Source organism: Thermobia domestica, chromosome 1 (genome assembly GCF_964235325.1).
Source record: "Thermobia domestica chromosome 1, izTheDome1.hap1.1, whole genome shotgun sequence".
NCBI lineage: Eukaryota > Metazoa > Arthropoda > Insecta > Zygentoma > Lepismatidae > Thermobia > Thermobia domestica.
The window spans coordinates 246,356,462-246,381,710 of record NC_137454.1 but is presented as its reverse complement, the minus strand read 5'-3'; the positions used below and the strand labels follow the sequence as shown (position 1 = coordinate 246,381,710).

The 25,249-nt window shown below is 35.8% G+C and overlaps 1 protein-coding gene across 1 annotated transcript in view; it reads right to left on the bottom strand.

Annotated features, from left to right (window-relative positions):
* The window catches only part of Csgalnact (Chondroitin sulfate N-acetylgalactosaminyltransferase), a 368,071-nt gene that overhangs the window by 14,897 nt on the left and 327,925 nt on the right, over nt 1-25,249 (bottom strand). The window contains exon 5 of the mRNA XM_081771740.1: nt 4,029-5,109. Within this exon, the coding sequence (XP_081627866.1) occupies nt 4,029-5,109 (1,081 nt within the window). The remainder of the gene's footprint in view (nt 1-4,028; nt 5,110-25,249) is intronic.

Genomic DNA, 25,249 nt, shown 5'->3' with positions numbered 1-25,249 from the left:
TGGATGAAAATGGAAAAGATAAAATGGACACAGAGAGTAACAAACGAAGATGTTTTAAAACGGGTAGGAGAGAAGGGCACTTCTAGCCAGCATCCTCCGTAGGAAGGCCAATTGAACTGGACACACCTTGCGAAGAAATTGTCTTCTTCACACCGTCATAGAAGAAAAATGGAGGAAAATGAGGAATAGGAAGAACAATACGACTATGTATGATTTGAAAAATAGAAGAAACTATTGGGAGTCACAAGAGGAAGCTGAAGATCGAGAAATGTGAAAAAAACATTTTCAGGCCCAAACTTAATGTTTAAAAAAAAAGGATTAGTCCCAATTCCAGGATCTGCTAAAAGGCAGAGTCTATCCATTAAAATACTACAATCACAACAAAGGCGCCTGAGCTCGAACCTGTGACTTTTGATTTACGGTATTTTGTAATTTCATGTTTAATAAAGACAAATATTTTAAAGTATGTGTACTTTAAATAAATAATATAAATAGATCCGTTTTCCATAAAGTTTATCTTTTTTAAATTATTGTTCAAAGCCTCTGTATTTTAATAAGCCTTTTCCAAAATCAATGCAAATGAATTGTGCTGCCATCTTTGGAGTTCTTTTAAACTATACGTTTGTGGGCGTTTATATGTTTGTGACCAATCCTTTCGACAATGAAATCTCGGAAACTACAGGCTCTGGAAAGATGACGTTTTCACTGATCGATTGCAAATTTTATATAAATTGTCCAGTTCTAATTAAATATTTTAAGAAAAACATGGCCAGTATTTCTTTATCACATTTTTACGGGTACACTGGAAGTGTTGAAATTAGAAAAAAAAAAAACTAAAGCATCATATCCATCGCATTATACATTCCAACACCACAAAATTGTATACAGGGGTTGAATACCTCTCAGGCGTTTGTTTCACGGCCAAATGGTAATGAAAAACGAAGGATCTCCACTCTAAGTTGAATCTTCATTGTTTGGAGTGTTTTGCCCAATAAACACCATATATCACTGACATTATAATTAATTGTGTGTGTAATGTATTTGCTTATTACACACTGCATGCAAGAAGAAAGAAAACATTGATCATACATGAATTAAAAACTTCAACCGTAAGTAGGCTCAAATCTTGCAAATGGTGCGAGATACTGAAAAAGTAATCGAAAAAAAACTCCCCTTTATGGTATCTCTTGCCAATTTTTATCAAGGCATCTTTCACTGGTGTTTGTAAAGGGACATGTACAGATGTGAGGAATAACAAGGAGATTCATGCTCATATGTGAATGAAGTGCTGTGTAGGGAGCGCAGGTTCAGCTAGTCTATACTAAAAAGCTAGGTTTATGTGTTTGAAAATGAGATCTCGTAAACCACAAGTGCTAGAAACGTGTCGTTTTCATTGGTCGATTGCAAATTTTGTGTAGATTGTCCAGTTTTCACTCAAATTTTCAAAAATCGTGTTGTTATTGTTCTATTGAACATTTTAGGGGCCGTTTTGAGCCCGTAAGATTAACATTGTTGCAGGCCGAAAGTACAGTGTTAGGCAATCAGTAGAGAAGTTACGTATGGCGGGTTGCAGGCGCTTTGATAAATCTGAATGACAAAACCTATTGCATGCTGGCAACTTCAAAGGCCTTAAAGACGCAATGAGGCATACTCGGACGGATATGGATTTATTAGAAAAAAATATTTCCACCTGATATCGTGTTACTTCTTCAAATTTGCTACAAATTTACTCCAACATCTATATATAGCAATTCACTTTCTTTGTAAGTCTCCTATCCTTTACTTGTGTGAGTAAGGAGACATGTACAGTGGGAAGGAGAGTTATGGTCATAACAGAGCTATGCGTTGAGTAGACAGCGCACATTCAGTTACAACTTAATAATAATAATAATAATAATAATAATAATAATAATAATAATAATAATAATTCCTAGTATCAGAAAAAATCGATAAAAACAAACTTTTATAGCGGCATAAAATAGGTCGTTTGTTGCCAATAATAATCGATAGTTTTGTTGGAACAGATTGTTTATAGCTAGATTTATGTACTGTATATGTAACAAAAAATGCGCTATTAAATATGTCATGTCTTAAGCTAGCATGTACCTAACGGTCATGAATATATTATTTAATATTTTGCAACATTTTTAAAAAAATTTAAATGGATTTTCACCCATTTTCCTTTTCCAAAACTAGAAACCATGGACAAAAAATTTACATACAGTAGTAACGAGAATTTCGTAAACTAGGTAGTTAGAATTCCATAATATCCACCATTTTGATTAGTTCAAAAGTACATAATTTAAAATCAATACACATATAGCATAAGAACATATAACAATACGTAAACAATATACTCAAAATAATACACTATTAGAACCATATGCAGAAAAACTAAATTGAACATAAATAAATATTGTTGAAAGGTAGGTTTTACGTTAGTGTATGAATTTTAAATGACATTAAAAACAATGAATAATATATCCCCTGGGAGGTAGCATCTCAGGGAGAAAGCTTCTGTAACAGAACGGACAGTTAGTTACACATAGAATATTGTGATTTCATTTTTTTCTGGTTCCGATCATAAGAATTACTACGTTTTGTGTAAAAGTTAGAAATTAGATCTTTTTCGGTGTATTTTTCACCACTTACTTTAATTTCTGAGTTTTGTTTGTAGAAATTTGGTTTTTAGTTTTAGATTCTCATACATGAGAAAAGTTAATTATGAAGTAGACTTTTTCTAAGGAAACCAACTGTATATTCTGGTAAATGACAAAAATGAGGCTTAAAACTCTTGACTATTTGATTCGTTTAAAAGCAAAAGAACATCCCGTACATATAAAACCATCCACAATATATATTTTAAGCGTTTAAGTATAAAAATGAATAGAACAACATAAAGAAATTAAAAGTCCAAAAATGAAATACACAGGGTGGCCCAAAAGTAGGTATTCAGTCCCATACTGATCAGCTCACTGTATTTTATTATCAAACAGGTAGACCTAGTTTTTTTTTAATTATTTGTTCTTAACATATTTTTACTTATAACTTAAGCCCGGAACAGTCAAAGCAAATACATACATAAAGTAGAATGTTATACTTTATCAATCCAGGGGTAAGTACTTTTCTACTTTTGGGTCACCCTGTATTAAGCTCAACAAAATAATTTGGATAAGTGTGAATTCTCATACGTAGTTTTCGACAAAATCGATAAATAAAGAAACTAATTTCGTTTGTAGAAGGTTACGAATGGATGCTGTAAGTTAAGCTGAAACTGATCTTGAAGTCTATACTAATTAAGCTTTGCATTATAACACTAGCAGAACACACAGTATGCAGCACAATTAAGCCCAAAATTATTACCTACTTTTAAATTTTATTTTTTTGTTTTACTTTGATAGTTTTTCAGAGTTACGACATAGACCGCATTGAGATAAACAGAACATCTTGGAGGCTAATTATCACGCGTAATTCTCGAAAAAATCATTTGGAAATAAATGAGAAAATATGGAATGAAATATTTCAGTTTAACACCCCACGATTATACCTTTTACGCTAAGGGAGACTGCTGATTGGAGCAAGTGAATGATGATAGAAATGGTGAAATGAGAATGAGAGAGGAAACAGGACTATCTTACTTGGCCGAGGATCGAATCAGGGACCTCAAATACCAGAAGTAAGGGCTCTACCACTGATCCAACGTGCCTCCTCGTTTGAAAAGAATGTTTATAGCGTTAAAAATGTGTGTCATTCGTACCAAATCTGAGGCAGTTGATATTTATTCTTCCAGAAAAGATTTTACTATCCATTTCCTGTATAAGAAAAGCATGGACCGCTTATATCTATTGCTGATTTTTCCTAACAGTGTGTACAAATAACTTGTAAAATCCTGAGTAGTAAACCTCTCTCTATATCATACGAGTATTAGGCTACTTCCATACAGGAAGAACTTTTTTGTTAGGATGAGAACCAAAGATAAAAAAAAAATAATTAAAAGCTACAACAATGATCCTTATTATCGTATTTACCTGTATTGGCACGTCATGCCGTATCCAAAATCCCTCCAAAATCCAGTGTCTCTGGAGATCACTAACTGATCTGTTTCCGCTGGGACCTCTTTCCCCTGCAGGGTATACACAACATGTGGATTATATAGACTAAACACTATTGGGTAGTACACTTTCCTCCCCGGATCAGTGTTCCAGCGGCAACGATCTAAAAAGCGAGCACTAAACACAATGTCCACATCACACATAAACAAAAGCACATCACCAGGTTTTTCCCAATGTTCGGCACCCACGCGCAGACCTTTACTTCGTGAAAAAGTCTCATTTAATGTTAGCAGTTTCAAGTTTCGAAAATGAGTATCACGAGATACTTTGGATAAAATTGTTCGTATTTCCGATAAGCCCTCTTCCCCAAAATAGACCACAGTTAAGTAAACGTGTTTATCATTTTTGATAGCTATTTTAGAAAATTTGTCCATAAACCCTTGAAAAGTCTGTGTTCTTCCTGATAATGGTAATATGATATTAATAGTTTCTTTGGTCCCGGGAAGAACGTCTTGGGCTATAGTTTGAATGGGCGCATAAGGCCGCATTAAAGTAACTTTCGTATGTCCGTGTTGTTCTGACGAATGTTGCTGGCTTTTATTCAGAGTCCGTGTTTTGAAAAACATCTCGTACTGGGTACCCGTTGTAGGTTCTGTTCGATAAACACCTTCGATAAAATCGTCCAACGTATATCTTGATTTTCCTGTTCGTCCTTGGTTGAGAATATCCAAAGATCGAACCAAGGCCTCAAGAAGGTCTTTTCTTTTAAAACCTATTGGTTTTTCCACGACTCTTTTTCCTAGACCCAAATCTACTGGATAAACTCGGCTGAAAGTAAAATGATTGAACGCAACCACCTCGTATTCGTTGTTCAACGATATTCCATGACGAATTTCCGCTAAATTCACTTGGCGTCGGATGTAATTGGCACAATCTTGCAACACTGTAGAGCCTCCACTCTCCCCTCCACCTATAATAATGCTACCGTTCTCGGAGATCTTCCCCAGAGTGATATCAGCAGGAATAGATGTTGCCCCTGATGGCTTACCGCCGTTACCTGCAATATTAAAGAATAAAACTAACGTCAAAATTAACTTAGTATATTACTTACATTAATTTTTATACAATACAAAATAGTGTTTCATGTTTAGCACTGTCCAATCGAAGCAAAATGTGGATATTGCAAAAAACTTGTATAATTTCACAGTTATACATGTGTAAATGAATGGAGAAATTCAGCCGTGTGGGAATAACAGGGAAAAAGTAATTACTTATAAGTAAAACTCCGGATCGTAGTTTAATACTTAAACTTTCATCACCGCTAATTTGTATATGGAAAGTTTCACCTTTATATATGTCAACCAATCAAACTGACACGTTTTACGATACATGAGTTTCATTTCTGTATGCATAGCGTTTGTGACTTAGCTAGTGGCTATATGATTATCATACACGCGTTTGTCATGCAAGACCGAGGTTCAATTTTCGGTGAGAGCTCATGTAGTTCGGATTCCTCGTTAAGCTATTATGCCCAGATCTCATATAACATCGGCACTTAAAAATAATGTTATTTCTAATATACCTACCGATCAATGATTGTTTAGTAGGTACACTCCATTAGTAAAAACTAATATACATTTTTTAGAAACAGAAGAAACTCATGCATCGAAGATAAACTACAATATAAGTAGAGTTCACTTGAATTAATACCGTTATTTGTTTTAAAGTTATAAGAGTGATTTAGAAACTATACGTATAATTGCTTTTTATTGCCAAATAAACCGCGGGATTTTATTTGAAAACATGTACAACATATATTGACAGAAACATATACAAAAACACTCTGCTTATGTCGTTCTATTCCAACGAGATTTGAAAAAAATGAAATGATATCTTTGAGTTTTACGTCCCACGTTTATGCCGGTTAAGCTAACGGAGACGGTGATGATGAGTAATGAATGAAATGGTGGAATGAAGAAAGTGGGAGAAAACGGGAGAACCCCGAGAAAACCCACGCACACGGTGTTTGTCCATCCAACGATATTTGATAACAGGCTACGTTTGTACAGTATATGCCGACCACAATTTAAAGGTCCCATGATATGGTCATCGTAGGTGCAGGATGATCGTAATATCTATAAAAGTTATGCTGGTTGCAGTTTCAGGGTGATCGGATAATACGAGTGTTGTACCTGGAATTCATTTGCGTGCGGATCACAGTTGTCTGCAATGTTGGGTCAACGAAGCCAGCACAACTTTACTCTGTTCAACTGACTTCGAACGTAGTCATATAGTGAGGCTGCTAAAGACCTGAGATGGTTTTGCAGAGTTTCCACTCATGTGAGTCTGTTTTCCATTGGTAGCGTTCACGATAGAAGGTAACGTGTTCTCACAGCAGACCTGTCTCTAAATGCCCCGCGAAGCACCTAGGAGCACTTGGACAGGAGAATCATTCTGTCCGCCCTAACTGACAGAACGTCAACGCCCAGCACAGTCAGAGCCGTCTTGTTTAGCTTCCATATGGGTATACAAACACTAAATAATCAATTCTTGGAGGCCGTCTATGTTCCCATCTTCCGTTTGTATGATTACCCTTGACATTTCCTCATTCCCGACATAGCTTTTGTTGAAGCAAACTGTAGTAGCGATGCGAAAGCAGAGTGGTAGTATTGAGCGATGAGAGGAATTACGACCATGAGCTTGTCCGTGGCCATGCAGATGAGTAGAATATTTTCACTCGCCACACAGGTTTTCAGGTTCCACAACTGGCAATCTGAGATGACAGGGGAAAATGAGCTACATGTTCTGCTCTCCTCTCTATTCAGATGAGTAAGACTAGTGAGTCGTGCATTGTCAATCCTATCCTCTAAATTTTCCGTCACTTTTCATCTTCCAGCAGACTAACGCGCGTCCCTATACCATCAGGATAGCACAATATGCACTAATCAGTATCATTCTATCTTGGCCTATGTTTCCGTACCTAAGCCCTGCTGAGCACACAGTCACATGGTAAGATAGTCCCTGACTCCAAGTCGGGTTCCGGTAACGACTATCCGCCACATATCCTAAAATCTACAACAAGAATAAGACCGATATTCATTATCTATACGACCGGCTGTGTGGCCGAATACGTGCTTGCACTCTGGCTGCTCACATCGCTACACAAGTTCGTAGGTGAGTATTATATAATTCCGAACATATTGTAAAATGTTTTCGGCATTTCCAAGTGTGCAGTGTTGGGATTACTACCGCCATCTGTCACGTTCTTCCTATGTACCAACTGATCAGATCCGTGAACTCCAACAAATGCATTTCTATCACTGTATATATGGGCTTCATTGCGAACAAGACATATTTTTACATACCAAAAGAAGCAGGAGCTTTACGAGGTTCTCTCTTTTGGTGTGGTAGCCATGACTGCGTCATAAATCTGATCTTGCTTTTTATTACTGACTATCACTGAACGCTAAGTTCCATGAATATTGGATTAGGATAGGCAAACGCTTTTTCTGGTCGCCAGAATTTTCGGATACCTTTACTTTTAGTAGCTATATTTAAAAGCACTGTCCGTGGTACAAGCGTTTTATCCTGAAGGTATCCATCCTCTGGAAAGCCAAAAGTAGGATGGATTGTGTGTGTGTATGTGACTGTTCTCTTATAATACTTTTGTAGTTCTTTTGAATTGATTTTGTCCACTGGATTAATAAAAAATGCTGGAAATATCCACATAAACAAAAATTAATATGATTAACAAATTCAATAATCCTCCCTAAACCATCCTTAAATACACTCACACACAAAGAAACTTCTACTGTTTACAAAGATAATGTTGGCACGAGTCAAATCTAAACCCAGCGACTGTTGTTGTAGATTTGAAATTTATACTCGGATTGACTGCGGGAACAAACTTTTTCAAGCAAATTTAATTATTGCTACTTTGCCTATTCTCTTTAAATATTAGAAATTGTCCTTTATTATAGCTCCGTTCGAGAGTACAAATTATTATTTTTCGTCTTGGAAAAGAGTGCTAACTCAGGAAAGGAAGTACAATGGCAAATAATGTTTAAAAGCTTGTTTATATTCTATATTGGTCGTGACGGAATTGAAAGAACGCAGAGATATCCTCGCAAAAAACTGACATGATACTGTAAAATCTGATAATCTCAAGGTATACTCAGAAAGAAGCTCCGGAGAATCAACTGAGTCGTTATAACAAACAAGAACTCGATTCAATTCATCGAATTCCTTGTTCAAGTTAGGTTTTGCATATTCAGAAAAGCTGCTCCTGACAGCCTCCTACAACGTAAGATTTACTAGTTAAAAGCAATGGGATGTAACATGTCGCTTAAAGTACATTTCCTTCATAGCCATCTTGATTTCTTTCCTGATAACCTACGTGAAGTTTCGGACGAGCACGGTGAAAGATTTCACCAGACAATTTACATCTTTGAGCAAAGATACAAAGGTAATTGGGGGAAACAATGCTCGCAGACTACTGTTGGAATATTATGCGCGACATATTACTCCACACCCCCAAACCTAAAAGAAAGACACTGTAAGAGTGTCTGTTGTGTTGTGTCAATGAATATTATACAGTACTTCAGAGTAAGACTGAACGTTGAACAGTAGAAACACAGTGTAGTTGCACATAGTTAATTTCCAGTGTACAATGAAAACCCATATTTTTCAACGAAATATTCTATCTTTTTTTCTTTTACTGGCACTATCATGTGAACATTCTACAAAGTGGATAAAACTGACATCAAGTACGAGTCCTGATTTTACATTTGTACTTTTGTAGTTGTATCTTGTAGGCACTGCCTTTCTCCATAGTTATTTAATAATATATATGTTTTCAACAATTATTACAATAAACTTCGTATCTTTATTTCACACTTTCTAAAAAACTAGACCTCATACAGGCAAATGGATTTCACATTCAGATTTAGGAGGTGAAAATCCATACAAGTTAGAGACAATACGAAGTCTAATTTTGTTGTCTCTGTATTTCTTTCCTGGATGAAAGTATCGAAGCCCAAAATTTCATACCTGTTCTAGATTCAAGAAAATAACACTGCTTACCAGGAGACACCAGCGTTAAAATCCTGATGTAAAACAGACAATTTTGCAAGTTTTTCAAGAATATGGAGCGATAAACTGAATTCTCGAATTGTGATTTTGAAATATTGGAGTTTTGTTAAGTTGAACTTGTAAATACACATGTTCTTGCAGGAGGTTCCGCTTCAATCTACTAAATGGTAAAGATGCGCCTAGCAGCAGATTCTTTCCCGTGTAGCTAGCTTCAATTGAAGTAATAGTTGGATAGATAATTAGCACAGAAAAATAACATTAAATTCTGTCTTGAGCTTAAAAAATACCACAAAAACATGATAAAGGATATACCGTGTCTATGCATTATCGAGAGACTGTGTCTTCAAATAACACAAGATTTCTCAAAGGTGTGAAGTTACAGTTGAAGAAGGGCCGCGGTGGCTCAGTGGTAGAGCGTTCACCTCTGGTGCTTGAGGTCCCGGGTTCGATCCCAGCCCCCGCCAAGTGAACTTTGTGGTGGACAAACACCGTGTGCGTGGGTTTTCTCGGGGTTCTCCCGTTTCCTCCCACTTTCTTCATTCCACCATTTCATTCATTACTCATCATCACCGTCTCCTTTAGCCTAACCGGCATAACCGTGGGACGTAAAACTTAAAGATTTCATTTCATTTTTTACAGTTGAAGAATACCTACGATTAGATGTCCTTCAACCGCACATAATGCTGGAACTGTGAGGACTTACTCCTAGAAGACCGTCATTTTACTGTTCGCTTAATATCAGATGTATCGAATAGATATACATGCATCAAGTTTTACGTAGTGACTTTGGGGATCGAAATCTTACTGAAAAGATAGCCTCGCATGTACTGACAGAGGAACAGAAGGAGAAACATTGGCATCGGAAGTTGGAATAGATCACAAATGATGTTCAATATTATTGCTGAGGGTGAAAGTTAGTGCTACGAATATGAACGTGAAACGTAGCAACGAAGTGTGTCGAATGATGAAATTATGGTTCAACAATCACGAAGAAACTGAAGCAGTGACTATCAAAAACTGCTGATCACATTTATTGGCGTGAAACATGTTGTTGCGCATGAATTTCTGCAAGAGTAGACATTGTCATTGAAGGAAAAAGACGTTTATGTCAGATAACTTGCTGTTGCCAATCTGACAGCATTTTGTTGTATCGATAAGGAAATATGTGGTCGAATATCGTACTCCTGCTCTTCCACACCTTCCATATATGACCTGTTTGAAAATGCCACAGAAAAAAAAGCGGCATCAAAATGCTCCATGAATCTGAAGGGTTGCGACAGACGTGCTAAAAAGCATCTTAGAAACGGCTTTCCTTGAATGCTTTCAAAATTTCGGACAACATCGACAGTTGTGTATGCCGAAGAGCACTATCTTAACAGAACCAAAGATAATTAGTCGGTGAGTACAGTGGCGTATGCAAAGAAGAAGAATTTCGGATCTTGGTTTTGACTCCCTCTTGAAGAAGATATTACGAAAAATAAACATGCCATATTAGCATCCGTAGTAAGCTATGCGTACATAAATGCTGAAACTGATGCTGATATGAATTTAGAAAGTTAACTACTTCTTGATGAAATCCTATGTACGCTATTGCGTAAGTTGTATACATTATTGAGCTTTCTAGGGCTACATAGTTGTCGCCATATATTTTCAGATTCGAAAACTCGTGTCGATTCCCAGTGGGAGCTCACGTGGTTCGGACCCGAACTTAAGTCATGGATGTATGTCTCATATTGCCTCGGTGGTGAAATAGTGCCCTGAACTCCAATCCAATTTACTGTATTGTTCCTTAGAAAAATCAGTCCTGGAAGTTTTCTAACAAAGATTATATAAAATGCTCAAAACTTGCGTATAACTATGCAGATAACCATTGTGTATCCCACTTTTGTTATCAGACAAGTCAATTTCATTAAGTTCGATACTTAATCTTCATCAAAGTTTCATTATTAAAATCATAAAAAGAAAGTGCTTTAAGGATGTAACGAACTTTCAATGAGAGATTAGTAGCCACAGTCAAGACTAGGTGTAGAATAAGTAACTTAATATACTTCCCACGCTACAAAAATTATGGTCTTTGAATAATCTATGGTTAACCAAAGTTAACTAAATACTCGTTATTTTAACATTTTATATCTGAATGGGTATATGTATAAAATCTCTTGTTCTCAAGAAAACATTAAGTTAATTATGAAACAATTTCATTTCTTCTTCTTTAGGCTACTCAATTTAGAAGCAGAAGCGCATAGCCAATGCAATTCTGCAGAACACAACGTAGGACAATCATGTCCGCAGGACACAGAAGATGGTAAGTTTCTCAAATAAGGTAATACAAGTACATCAAAATTTATAGCTAATTTGAAGACGGATAAATATTCCAAGAGTTTGTAATGCCCACAGCACATACATCCTGGGGCTACTTATTTTCCTTTCGAGTAGGAGAGTAATTTAAGTGGAGGAGAGAGGGAAAGACTTTCCTTGTTAGTGAAACAGAAACCAAAAGTTTTGGGGAATTTCCCCAGAGAGAGAGAGAGAGAGGGAGAGAGAAAGAAGGGGACTGAGGTTTTGCTTGTCTATACAACTACCTTATGTTTGTATATCATATGAAATGAGAGAATACCAAAGCAGCAGATTTTACAAAGACAACTTCAGTCTGCTTCTCATCACTTTACTACGATGCTTTGAACTTTACTTCTCTTTAGTATTGCTGTGCTTAACTATTTATTCATCTCCTCATCCTATGGAAGAAAGAATACAAGTAATTCACTTCGAAACCAATTTCACAGGAATTATAAATTAGCTTTCTTCTTCATTGTATTTCTCCTTACTAAAACTAAGAGAAAACATATCGGTATCCAGATTAAACAGCTTAACAGTATAATAACGGAAAGGCATTGTTTACATTCCTGGTGATGTGACCCTTTGTGGCGCAGTGGCTACTAGCGCGAATCTTTCGCATGGTTTAAAGTTCGATGATCTCTGGTTAGTGGATAAACACTTTGGATACAAATCAAACTTGTGGAGATAATTTGATTTGGAACAAATATACAGTAGTTCGTTGGTACTATCAATCCAGAGAAATTTTCTACTGTTAGAAGAACACATTTTCTCGGTATCTCTTACCGTTTTTCACTATGGCGATCAGTGCTGAAACAGGAAACCGTTTCCACTACTTCCGATTTGCATGGGGGAGAAATCAAAGTTATTCTTATGACGCTTAATCCATAACAGAACCCATTTTCCGCTATCTCTTAACACTTTTATGGAGATCAATATTGACACCAGTAGAGTTTGGAAATTTAAAAACAGTTGAAGTACATATCTAGAAACTGGCCCTTTCCTATTTCAGTTCTTTCCAAGTATTTTTCGTTGGTTGATTTGGATTTTAACGGTCTCCTCAACACAAGATATATATATGGAATTTGGGCTTTCAGCTTAACATGGGATTTGAACCACCGGGAATCGAACCCGGTTCTCCCACGTCACAGTTGTGTATACTAACAGTATAGACACGAGGAAGCTCGCTCCAATTTTTTTAAAAATAAATTACTGTATTTATCCGTGTATGCCGCGCACCTTTTCTGTACAAAAACGAAGTCAAAAAACAGGGTGCGCAGCATACACGAGGAAATGTAGAATTGACTGAGCCACCAAGCATTTAAAATCACGGGGAGATTTTATTAACCTAATACTGGAATATTGTGAGTAATTTTAGAAGAGTAGAAAAGTTTTAATATAAAATGACAAGTTACAGCTCATCTTTCCTCTTACATCTACATGATCGGCCGATCACAAAAATATCGTACATGTACTACCATCTATTAGACAAGTCTTCCACCATGCACTAGTTTCCAATAAGGATCAATGAATGGCTATTGCAGCTGATTACAATTGACTAGCTTGCAGCGTACTTGGAAATACTTAATATGGCCACTTTTGGCGCTCGGGCATCCTTTTGAAAATTCATGGCACTAGTGGTATTTGAAGCCCAGTCGGATTTGTTATTCTGTGAAGCAGGTACTATTAGCATTCAAGTACCCCGTGTTACGTTGGTGAGTACCGATATACGGTACCATACAGGAAAGTCTGTGATTTGTGTAGTTTTACGTGCTGTTGTTAAATTGATGTGCGCTGCTTACACGAGTTTTTTTTTTTTTTTTTTCAATTTTAACGTTCCTGAAATTGGGGGTGCGCGGCTTACACGGAGACGCGGCATACACGCGTAAATACGGATTATTTGAATAGCTTTTTTAATAAATAAAAAAGAGAAGTAATTTTAGTTATTGTAAAATTTAAACAATGCATCAAATACAAAAATACGTATATAACACATGTGTTGGTATAAAAATTTGGTATAATACAGAAAATATTTTATGTCTAGTATTGTGGATGGGAGACAGAAACACGGATACAAATATTTTCACAAAACGTTTTTTATTAAATGGGCATGAATATTGAGAGAGAGAAAATGTGGCATAAATTACTTAAGGTAATTATGTTGTTCGTTACTTGGAATAAATGTCAAAAATATCACATAAAACTTTGTTCATAACAGAAAATTAAAACTAATATAAATTCTCAATGTCGGTTACTAATATTTACGATACAAGTATTCTTGTAAGACTATGTGCACACTTAAACTTACATTACAGGTGTGTGTAATACGCAGGAGTTTCAGGTACTTGCTACACATTTTGTCAGTCATTGTTCTTAGCAAATGAGAAGTTTCGCTAACCAATGACAAACAATACATGTTATAATATTAGTATTCAACGGCTTGCGTTCACCATTCTAGCAGGTGTGTTCCTATCAACAAAATAACGAAATGGTATGTATATACTATGGAAATATCACGGTGGTGCTATTCCTATTTTCGCGTTTTTTCGTTCATTCACCTTGTCTTGTAACACCGTCATGGTGTTATTTTCACACCAGTCAACACTATCTCCGTGTCAAATCAGTAAGATCAAGCCTGTGTTAACTGCAACACCGGCCTCTTGGCGTTGAAGTAACACGCTAAAGTCGTAATCATGCTGAGACCAATGGCCTATATCAAAATTGGGTTGTTTCAACAGCATCATCTTTTGTTGTGTAGAAGTAGCAACAGTGTAGATTTGTATACAGGGGAAGTATACAGCTTTATCTATATTATAAAATTGAAAGTGACTATGTTTGTGACTCTTAATTTCTTGAAACGCCCGACCGATCTCGATCAAATTTTCAACGTGTTTGCGGTTCTGGCCTGGGAGTGTTTTTAGCTATTTACTTTGATGGTACAACTTAGGGGAGGGGGAGGATGGGGACATAGAAAAAATAAATAACATTTAATAACTCTTGAACCACCCGATCGATCTAGATCAAATTTTCCATGTAGGTGAGGTTCGAGACTGATATGATTTTTATCATTTCACTTTGGCGGAGCAACGTAGGGGAGGGGTGGAGGGGGAAATATACAAAATCAATCAATATAAAAATAAAAGTAACTATGTTCGTAAATTAATTACTTTCGAACCACCCGATCGATCTGAATCAAATTTTCAACATAGATGAACTTTAAACCCACACGACCGATCTCGATCAAGCTTTCAACATAGATGAGGTTCGGTCCTTTATAGCGCAACGAAGGGGAGGGGAAGGGGAAGATATATGTCAAAAAGTAAAAATAAAAATGACTGTCTTTGTGACTTCATCACGTTTAAACCACCCGACCGACGTAACCAAATTTTCAACATAGAAGAGGTTCAGACTTCAGATTTTTTTTTTTTTATATCGTATCACTTTAACTGTAGAACTTAGGAAAGGGGGAAGGGAGGGGGAAAATTAATAAAAATAAATAAAACTTTATAACTCTTGAACCACCAGACCGATCTTGATCAAACTTTCAACATAGATTAGGTTCGGGCCTGGGATGTTTTCGTTATTTCACTTTTACGGTGCAACCTAGGAGAGTGAGAGAGGAGAAATATATGTAAAAAGAATAAAAATAAAAGTGACTATCTTTGAGACTTCATCACGCTTTAACCACAGTACCGATCTTAATAAGATTTTCAATATGGATGATGTTTGGGCCTGGGGTGTATATTTTTTATCATATCACTTTGGCGGTAGAACTTAGGGGAGGGGGAGGGGAGAGGACAGATATATAAAAATAAAAAAAACTCTTGAACCATCCAACCGATCTCGATCAAATTTTCAGCATAGATTACGTTCGGGCTTGAGATCATTTTTATCATTTAACTTTGACGGTGCAACGTCGTGGAGGGGGAAGAGAGGCGCAGATATATATGAAAAAAAAAAAAGATAAAAATGAAAGTGATTGTCTATTTGACTTCACTCTTGAACCACGTGACCAATCTCGATCAAATTTTCAATATAGATGATGTTCGGGCCTGGGATGGTATTTATCTATTCACTTTGACGATAGAACTTATGAGAGGAGATAGGAGGGGGAGATATATATATATATATATATATATATATATATATATATATATATATATATATATATATATATATATATATAAATAAATAAAACTTAATAACTCTTGAACTTAATTATTTCAATTTAAATTTAAAACACAATTTCACTTTTAGACACAATTTAGTGTACTGCAATTTTTATAATATTAATACATAATGTTTTTTATGTTCTACGTTTCTGCCTTCCTTCTTATTTAACAAAATAGTGTGGAAACAGAATTACTTGAAACAGGGGGATATATATAAAATCCCCCGCAAGGGAGATTAATAGAATAGAATAATGGCTAATAAGTTGAGATGTTAGGAGCTAAGGAATTTATGAAAGATGACGGAATAAGTGACCTTCGATTTAAGAGAGAGTTCTGTGCTTGTATAGGTATTATTTGGTAATAACTAAATGTGTAATTTGATAACAGATTGAGTTGTAATTACAGATATACAATTTAGTAATTGTCCATTGTACCAGTTAAACTTACATGTGGACTTTGTGGTGGACAAGCACCGTACTCGTGGGTTTTCTCGGGGTACTCCCGTTTCCTCCCACTTTCTTCATTCCACCATTTTCAGTAATTTCTCATCATCACCGTCTCCTTTAGCCTAACCGGCATAACCGTGGGACGTAAAACTTAAAGATTTTATTTATTTTTTTTTCAGTTAAACTTAACCATTTACTATTGTTGAAATTTAATGACTATCAATTTGGCGACGAGGATGGGATAGGAACACACGAAGGCAATTGCAAATGCAGAGCAACTCCGAAGAAGGAAGTTCTAATACAGTACGATCACAAAGCTACGTGGAAAATTGTTGGATATTCGAACTTAAAAAATGTGACTTCTTAATTCAATATTTGGTTAGATATGCACATTAAAGAATAATCGTAAATCATCAGAAGGTTCAACCATATGAATGCTTAGGTGCTACCAAAAATACTTAGGTGTTACGTATCCGCTCAGCGTTGCAAATTTTGTTTATTAAGCCATGCTCATGATGCCTGTCCTGCAGCAATAACTATTCGCATTACTCTGCTAAAACCGGAATTGATTCAAATTTACTACTATTTCCGGTTTCAACACTCATTTCCATAGAGCAAAAATGGTAAATGATATCGAGAAGCGGTTTCTTGTCGATTCAATGTCCAAAAATAGATTCCATCTCCTCTGTTGACTATATATTCAAATCAGAAGTGGTAGAAACCAACTACCAATTCCCCATAGAGTAAAGGGAATAAGAGAAGGTGAATACTGGTTTTTCGATATGGATACAGCGTCCGAAGAACAGGTTCTATCCTTTATCTTATTAATCTATTGCAATCAGTAGTTACAGATGTACTACTTAAAGTTTGAAAATGAAATTCACACAACTTGGAAGTCTACCGTAGTTTAATCCTGTGAGACAAAATTCACTTAAAAAAAAAAAAAAAAAATGAAACTGTCCCAATTTCCAATTAAAATTATTCTACAATACTATGTGAATCCATATAGGTGTTTGTTATCTGAAACTCACAAATCTTCCTCTTTTCCTTCTAAAAATTGTTCTTTTATGTGTACCAAATGAGCATATTTTAAAAAAGGAGACATTAAAAGAAAACATAAAACCCTTGTTACCACCATATTCAATATTAAATCATTCATATTGCCGAGAAATCTCAGGCTTGAATCTTGTGTTGCAAAAAAAAAAAAAAGAAAGAAAAAAAAGTTTAAGCAAATTGCTTAAGGCGGCAGACTATTAAATATTTTTGAAAAACTAATAATTTTTCTTTTGCCCGTTTTTCGTAAGTGGAAAGAGGTAATAAAGTGTAACTTACTACAATAATAGATAATGTTATTCTACACCCGAAAATACGAATCGGAAGAATTTTCAGTGTTGCCATCCACAGAAATTACAGTGTGACCAGAATTTGAATTACTCAAAAATCTAGGTAAAGGCAGCGACTAGAAAAATGAACTCAACGGTAATTGATGACTTATCATGCTGTCTACCTCTCTTGTTTACTACTTTTTAAATAACATTTCTATTTATTTTATAAAACTTACATAAATTATTACAAAATAAATAAGTTATTACAAAATAAGTAGAAACATTTTTTAAAAAGTAGTAAACAAGAAAGGTAGACAGCATGATAAGTCATCAATTACCGTTGAGTTCATTTTTCTAGTCGCTGCCTTTATCTAGATTTTTGAGTAATTCAAATTCTGGTCACACTGTAATTTCTATGGATGGCAACACTGAAAATTCTTCCGATTCGTATTTTCGGGTGTAGAATAACATTATCTATTACTGTAGTAAGTTACACTTTATTACCTCTTTCCACTTACGAAAAACGGGCAAAAGAAAAATTATTAGTTTTTCAAAAATATTTAGTAGTCTACCCCCTTAATGAATACTGCAATGGAATGTTTCCGAATTCTAATCTTTTAGGTGGATGACCTGTGAGCTTATATTTTGAGTCGACTGCTCATACAAAAGTATTATATATAACAAATAATGAAGAATAGACAAAGCTTTCTGTACTTCAGAGTAAATAAAGCTTCAGAATACTAGAAGAAAACCCATATAGTGTTTCGCAAAAAGAAATATCTATGTATCTATGTATCTATCTATCTATCTATCTATCTATCTATCTATATATATATATATATATATATATATATATATATATATATATATATATATAGATAGATAGATAGATAGATACATAGATAGATAGATAGATAGATAGATAGATAGATAGATAGATAGATAGATAGATAGATAGATAGATAGATAGATAGATAGATAGATAGATAGATTTATATATAGATTTTCCTCGTTTCTCTTATTCAGAACTTACTTTGCAGAAAGGGAACTGTTATTAATGGAGCATATAAAATACTTCCGGGGTTATTAATTTCGCCTATTTGCTGTCAACAATGGAACAAGATGCTGTGAGTAGTTGCGCCATTCTGCAGAAATTGAATAGAAGTTTCTTGTCATCTCTCGTCGACAAAGATCAGAACAAATAACAAAATCTAAGCGTCCCACACGACGCGACAATTCTATATTTGCTCTATTCAACTCACATAGACTGAAGAATCATTACTAGTGCGGGAGTTTCCATAAACCTCAAAACAAATAAAAGCATAAAAAGAAAGAAAGAACTAAGAGAGAGAAAAAAAGAAGCAACAACCACATTGGATATGACAGTTAAAACATTCATTTATTCTGTGTCGTCAACACTAGCGATGTCTGGTGTTTGGTTAATGAAAACGGCGAAGAAAACAAAGAAAACAAAAGCATAACGAAGAACTGAGATTGTTGTCATACCCAATTCCACTGCTGACAGAGGGAAGAGCTGCAGGAATGTGAGAGGGAGAACATTTTTTTCTCTATATATTTTTGTATATATATATATATATATATATATATATATATATATATATATATATATGTAGCTCTTCCGTATCACTAGATAGTTTGTTGACGTTTGATTCCTCCAACAGCCAAATTACATGTTGACATGAGATGCTGGTTAGAAACTTTTCGTTTCCAACCAAACTAGGAAACGGCGCAATAAATATTAGTTTTGTATATCATACGAGAGGCGTCTGTTGTGAAGATCAATAATAATAATCCATGAAAGACTACTGGCGACAAGAGACCAAACTATTAAATGTTTGTTGATTCGTTCTTGTATGGCTGCCATGAGTTGTGAACACTTATAGAATGTTCAACAAAGAACTAAAGTTCATGCTACTGGTAAAACATACCCGCGCTTGGATAAGATTCAAATTGTTCTTTTTATACTAATTTGAGATCCAATGAAATTATTTTTAACATCTGTCCATGGAGTCACGAGAAAAATGACCTCAGATTTGGAATATTTATATTTATTTATTTCCCAAATTTGACGTCACTTTTCTCGGGATTCCAGGGATTAATATTGTTAAAAATAATCTAATTGGATCCGACATTCTCAAATTTTTATACAAAGAACAATTTGAAATTTATCCAAGTGTGTTAGTTGAAAGTAATAGATTTATTTCGATAAAAAGAACACTAATGTTATCCTGTTCCTTACAGATACATTGCTAGCTACTAAATTATAACTCAGAAAATATTATGTTAGCAAAATTAATACTTTATGAAATCAGGCAAAATAATATCTTTGAAATCAGTAGAATTATATCCACTGTCGCTTAATTTATAGCCTATGTTTTATCTAACTGCAAGTGATTCTCTCAAAGGTGGCTTTCTACTTATTTACCTACCAATGATGGAATGCGTCACAAACTTATTGACTCATGTCATGACCCAGCAAACTAGGTCACCCAGTTTGACCTGAAAACCCCCGTGACCCATCTGATCCAAGCAGTCCCGGAGACTTCAATGCTTCGTTATACACACGGAAAATAACAAGCCTTCTAACGTAATTTTAACAAGCTTCCCTCCTCTCTCTCTCTCCGTATCCTTCTCTGTCACTAAATCTGTCAATTTCTGTTTTTCCATTCTCTTTTGTATGAGCATATCTGAGCAAATATGAACTCACATTAGAGTTTGTCTTTTACAAGCAGCTGAGTTGCGAACTATTGTATTCCACCCTTCGTCATAAGAGATTCAGATTCGACCCCTGGTAGGACCATATTAAGCTGTAAGTCCACATCTTACCGAGATCAATCTTGCAAGATGGCAAAATCCGAACAATTAGATTAATGTAATTTGATTAAGAAATAATGTCACATCAAGAATCGAACACGTGAATACTCGAGCTAAATTAAGAATCACACGCATGAATACTTGATCTAACGAATATATGAGTACTCGGGGTAAAGTAATATCACATCAAGAATCAAACGCGCGAATACTTTAGTTTGAGTAATAAACATCATTAATTAACTATAAACTTTTGGAATAATACTGTAGAGCTAATATGTTTGCGACTGCTTGCGGATAACTGAGTTAGACAGGATTTTATAAGCGAGATCCAGACCCAGGACTCCCGAACACGTGACATGATACAGGTGATCCGGTAACCCATGATGCGCCCGTCACTGTTATCTTTGTCACGATTACTAAGCCAAGAGAGTAGGAGTAAGATATCCAACTACTTTCTACTATAATTCAAGAGAATATAGAGAAAACTTGAATTTAGGGCACTGGAATGGAAGACACGAGAATTAAGATTACATATACCAACTATGCAAGAGGACAGTAGTAAGTTTAATTAAGCAGATATAAAATTACAACTTAAACTATTATAATATTTAAAGAACACGTTTTTTCGTGGCACAGTGAACACCACTTGCGCTGTGTGTATGAGTCTCCCCAGTTCTGATGAGGGCAGAAAGTACCGAATAAGAACCCAAGTGTTGGTTTGTAACCTATTGTACACATGGAATCTTGTCTCATGTAGGTCTAGTACTGACAAAAGTGTTAAAACTCCAAAAATGAAACAAGTAATTGATTCATTCATTGATTGGAGTTTAACTCATATATGCCCTTATCTTTTTTGTTTTCTATTTTGATCTATTTTGAAAAAAAAAAAACGTTTTCGACCTTATATGGGTGTTAACGAACTATACCAATAAACTGTAAGAACGCAAGAGGTGATTCCTCACATTAAAATGACAGAAAATGCTCATATAGACCTGTGGGGAAAAATAAATAGTTTCAGAGTTAAGGCTGCCCAAAAGCGTGGAAAAGCTAAATTTCAACACGCGCCATTTCGAATTCGAGAAACCGTGAAGTGACGGTCCATATCTGCGTAAAACGAAATGTTATACATACGCTACCCAAAAGTGCATATTTCATTAATATGCAATGAGTGTGCAAGGAATTCCCTATAGGGCGTAATTCTCTGATATGCTCTGGAGAGAATTCTCGATTGGAGAGAACACGATTAGCAAAACACTACAGGAGGTACATATATACATAGTACACACTACACAGAACCATGACCGGGGCCTTAATGCCAGAGCGCTCATCTCTGATGCAAGAAAATAGAAATATGAACCAGGATTGTTTGTGGAGCAGCTTAGTGGCTTGCCTTCTCTGTAGTGAATTTTCAGTGGCCTTCTCCGTTCTTCAAATATATAATAATAATAATAATACTAATAATAATATTATTATTATTATTATTATTATTATTATTATTATTATTATTATTATTATTATTATTATTATTATTATTATTATTATATATTACAAAGCTCAAAGCGCTTATGCATGCTTCGAGGAACATTGAAGTGCCCTGTCGCACCTATTTTGACTTGCATAGTCCAACATTAAATCCAATTAAACATCTGTGGAGTTATTTGGACCAGCGGTTGAAAGTCTAAGATAGGTACCTTAGTATTTTACTGTATCTACATGCCCCATTGATGAGGGAGCAGAGTCACTTCCAAACATAATTCAGGCTCTTATCCACAGCAAAAGTGGTATTAAAGGATAAAGGGAAGTTCTGAGCAAAAAGGTTGACTTATTTTAATTGGTGTGCTCAGTAACGGCTGAAAACACTCAGCAAATAAGGTTTTAGTCTCTTTAGCGTTTATTATCCTTTAGAAGAATCAACTATCTGAGAAGATTGAATTAGTAGTCTAAAGTCTTTCTACACTAGAGTAGCTTCCGATATTTTTTGTCGACTAATATTGATAAGAAAAAAGACGTTAACATGTTTCGTTTACAACCTTCTAAATCTCAGAGGTGACTTATTTTCAAGTGTGTACTTGAAAGCATGGACGCCGTAACTTTTCAACTCCAGCAACATTGAGACAAATCTATTTCGAATGCATTTTACTATGAAAATTTTCTTCCTTATCTCAAAGTGTTACCGTTTCTTAGAATTTTCCTGTGACATGGAAATAAAACTTCAATCTTGAGACAACGGCATTGTGCAGTATTGTAAAGATGAGTTAGTGGACTCGTAAACTTGAGATATATATTTTTTTACTTTAGACACACCTTATAGCAGCCGACACTGGAAGCATAGAAACATTTTCGTTTTGCAGAGTTATTTACAAAAATTTTATAAACGTATGCTAATAAACTACACACAACTATCCTACCACATTCTCTCAAGAGCTTCAGGTCATTTATACTTTCAAATACAGTAATCGATTTCCTTGCTATGAGCATGATGCTTTTTATCCCGGGTGATTGAAAAGCTAGGAAAGAGTTTTCAAGAAGTGACTATGTTGTGTTTCAAGAGAGAGACTTCAGATGCGAAGACTCATCGAGAAACTATTGAGTCCTAGTTTCCAAGGAAAGGTAGTGTGGGAGATAATAGCTTTGTTCATCGTCATAGAAGAGTTTCTTTAACGTGGGTAAGGAGAAGAATAGGATCGCCTATGATCACTAACGCCGCTCTTGGCAGTGGAAACTATCACCACTGCTATCTTGGTGAGAGAGAATAATCGTAAATTATCATCATGAGACAGGCAGACGTCTGGCTTGCCTGAGCCCAAACAGAAATATCAGCTTACCGTAACAACGAGATAAACAGCAGACATCTAGAAGACCATTACATCACGCTCAGGTACTATGCTTGAATCACTCGTTCCCTACATTAATATTCTCAGTTCTTTTCTCATTTTCAATTCTTTACCCTTAGGTTTGCTCTTTTTATTTAATTTGTTTTATATCAAGTAGTCTAAAAAGTGCTGAGTCTTTTGTGCACGATATGGAGTTAGTGTTCCAAGTCTCGACCTATATGAATCGCAGTGGGTTAGGCCTAATGTCATTTGACAACTGACAGCTGAAGCTAGTACTGCAAAAAGTGTTGAAATTCTTAGAATCAGATGTAAGATATTGCGCCGTGAAAATGCGTGAAGTTTTCGCAATAAATTTACTGTGCTACATATTACAATTTCGTTATGGAGCTTCCTCATGGATAAGCGGTTAGGGTACACGCCTTTGGCTTGAGAGCTCCGGTTCGATTCTTGGTGGAAACTAATGTGGTTCGCATTCTGCGTTAAGCTGTAAGTCCCAGGGATAAAAGTGGATCTTAAAAGGTAGGGGTACGCATGACGTCACGCCATCCCCCATGTCTATCTTTGCCTATTGTATTTTTTGAAAAGTGGAGGAACGCCAAAGATATTTTCTGGAAGTGAAGTTACGGCGTCCTCCCACGTTCCCGCTCACTTTTACCCCCGGTAGGTCCACATCTCATATAGCGTCGCTGCTGAAAGGAACACTAAACTAAAAAAAATCATTATCATTACAATTTCATGATGACAAGGATGCAAATATTGCATGATCAGCACGCCAAGGATGTGAACATTCATCACCAAAAATTTGGAGAAAGCTGATAAGAAAATGAATCTCGATGTTCGGTTGCCACATGATCGGACACAAAAAAACATTTACTGATCGAATTTCTATTTGCGAATCTTTACTGCAACAAACGAACTCGAGTTATTTCTAAATCAGTTGCACAGTGGAGATGAAAAGTGGAACACTACAACGTGAGATAAAATCCTACTAGAAGTTAGAAGACGCTCCACAATCTATGACAAGGTCCAAACTGACACCTAGGAAGGTAAAGCTGTATACATTTGGTTAGATTTTGAGGACATCATGCATCGTGAACTGCTACCGCTGGACAGAACGATAGATTCGAACCTGCGTTGTCGATAATTAGCGCGAATACACCTAACAATTCAAAAGAAACAGCCGGAACTGGTCAACAGAAAAGGTGTCATATTCCACGGAGGCAACGTGAGACAGCATGCATCCATTAAAAATTGAGAGAACTTCCTGTCAGATTTTGATTCCATCCACCGTATAGCTCGGATTTGGCACCGTTAGACTATAATTTGCTTCAGTTTCTGAATAGTGTTAAGCTTGTTTCGAAAGAGGCATGTAAAAATCGCCTGTCAGGTTCAGTTTTGATCAGAAAACAACAGCTCTATATCGACGGGACTATGCTTTTGCTGGAAAAATGACAGAGGATCATCGAACAAAATTGTGCATGTTAGGTTTCATAATGTTATTTTCAAAAAAAAAAAGCAATAAATGTCTTTTCAATGTTGACATCCAAAGGGTCATAGTGATATGAACCTAGGTCCATGATCCCAGTTTTAGTTTAAAATTCTAGAATGGATATATCACCTAGAACCACCTAACGAGCTCTCTAATTTGAATGTTAATTTGAGCTATAGGCCTGACAACCTTGTAAGTATATAATACGAGGATAAGTCAATAAGTAACTGCAATAATTTTCTATTTCTTTTCAGGGTGCTCTTGTGGCTTTGTGTGGTCACCAGATACTAGGTGTCAACGTTGGCTTCGCCCGTAGTAAGTTGCAGCGTTATCACATCAAGCTGCTTTACGCTCTTGGGAAATAACCACTCTCTGTGTGCGGCAAACAAGAACAGCGTTCTGTCATCTGTTTTCTGTGGTCTGAAGGTGTACCCGGATATTCAGGTGTGGATATTCATAGAAGACTTTCTGCACAATATGGGGACTTTCAGCACAATGTCGCAACGAAGTGTTTACCAGTAGATCAGGCAGTTCAAAAGTGGACGGACGAGAGTGAAGGATGAGGAAAGAGCAGAGCGTCCAGCTACAGTAACAACTGATGACATTATTGAACGAGCCCGTGCCTTTATTCTCAATAACAGACGAATGACTGTTGATGAAGTGGCAACCTA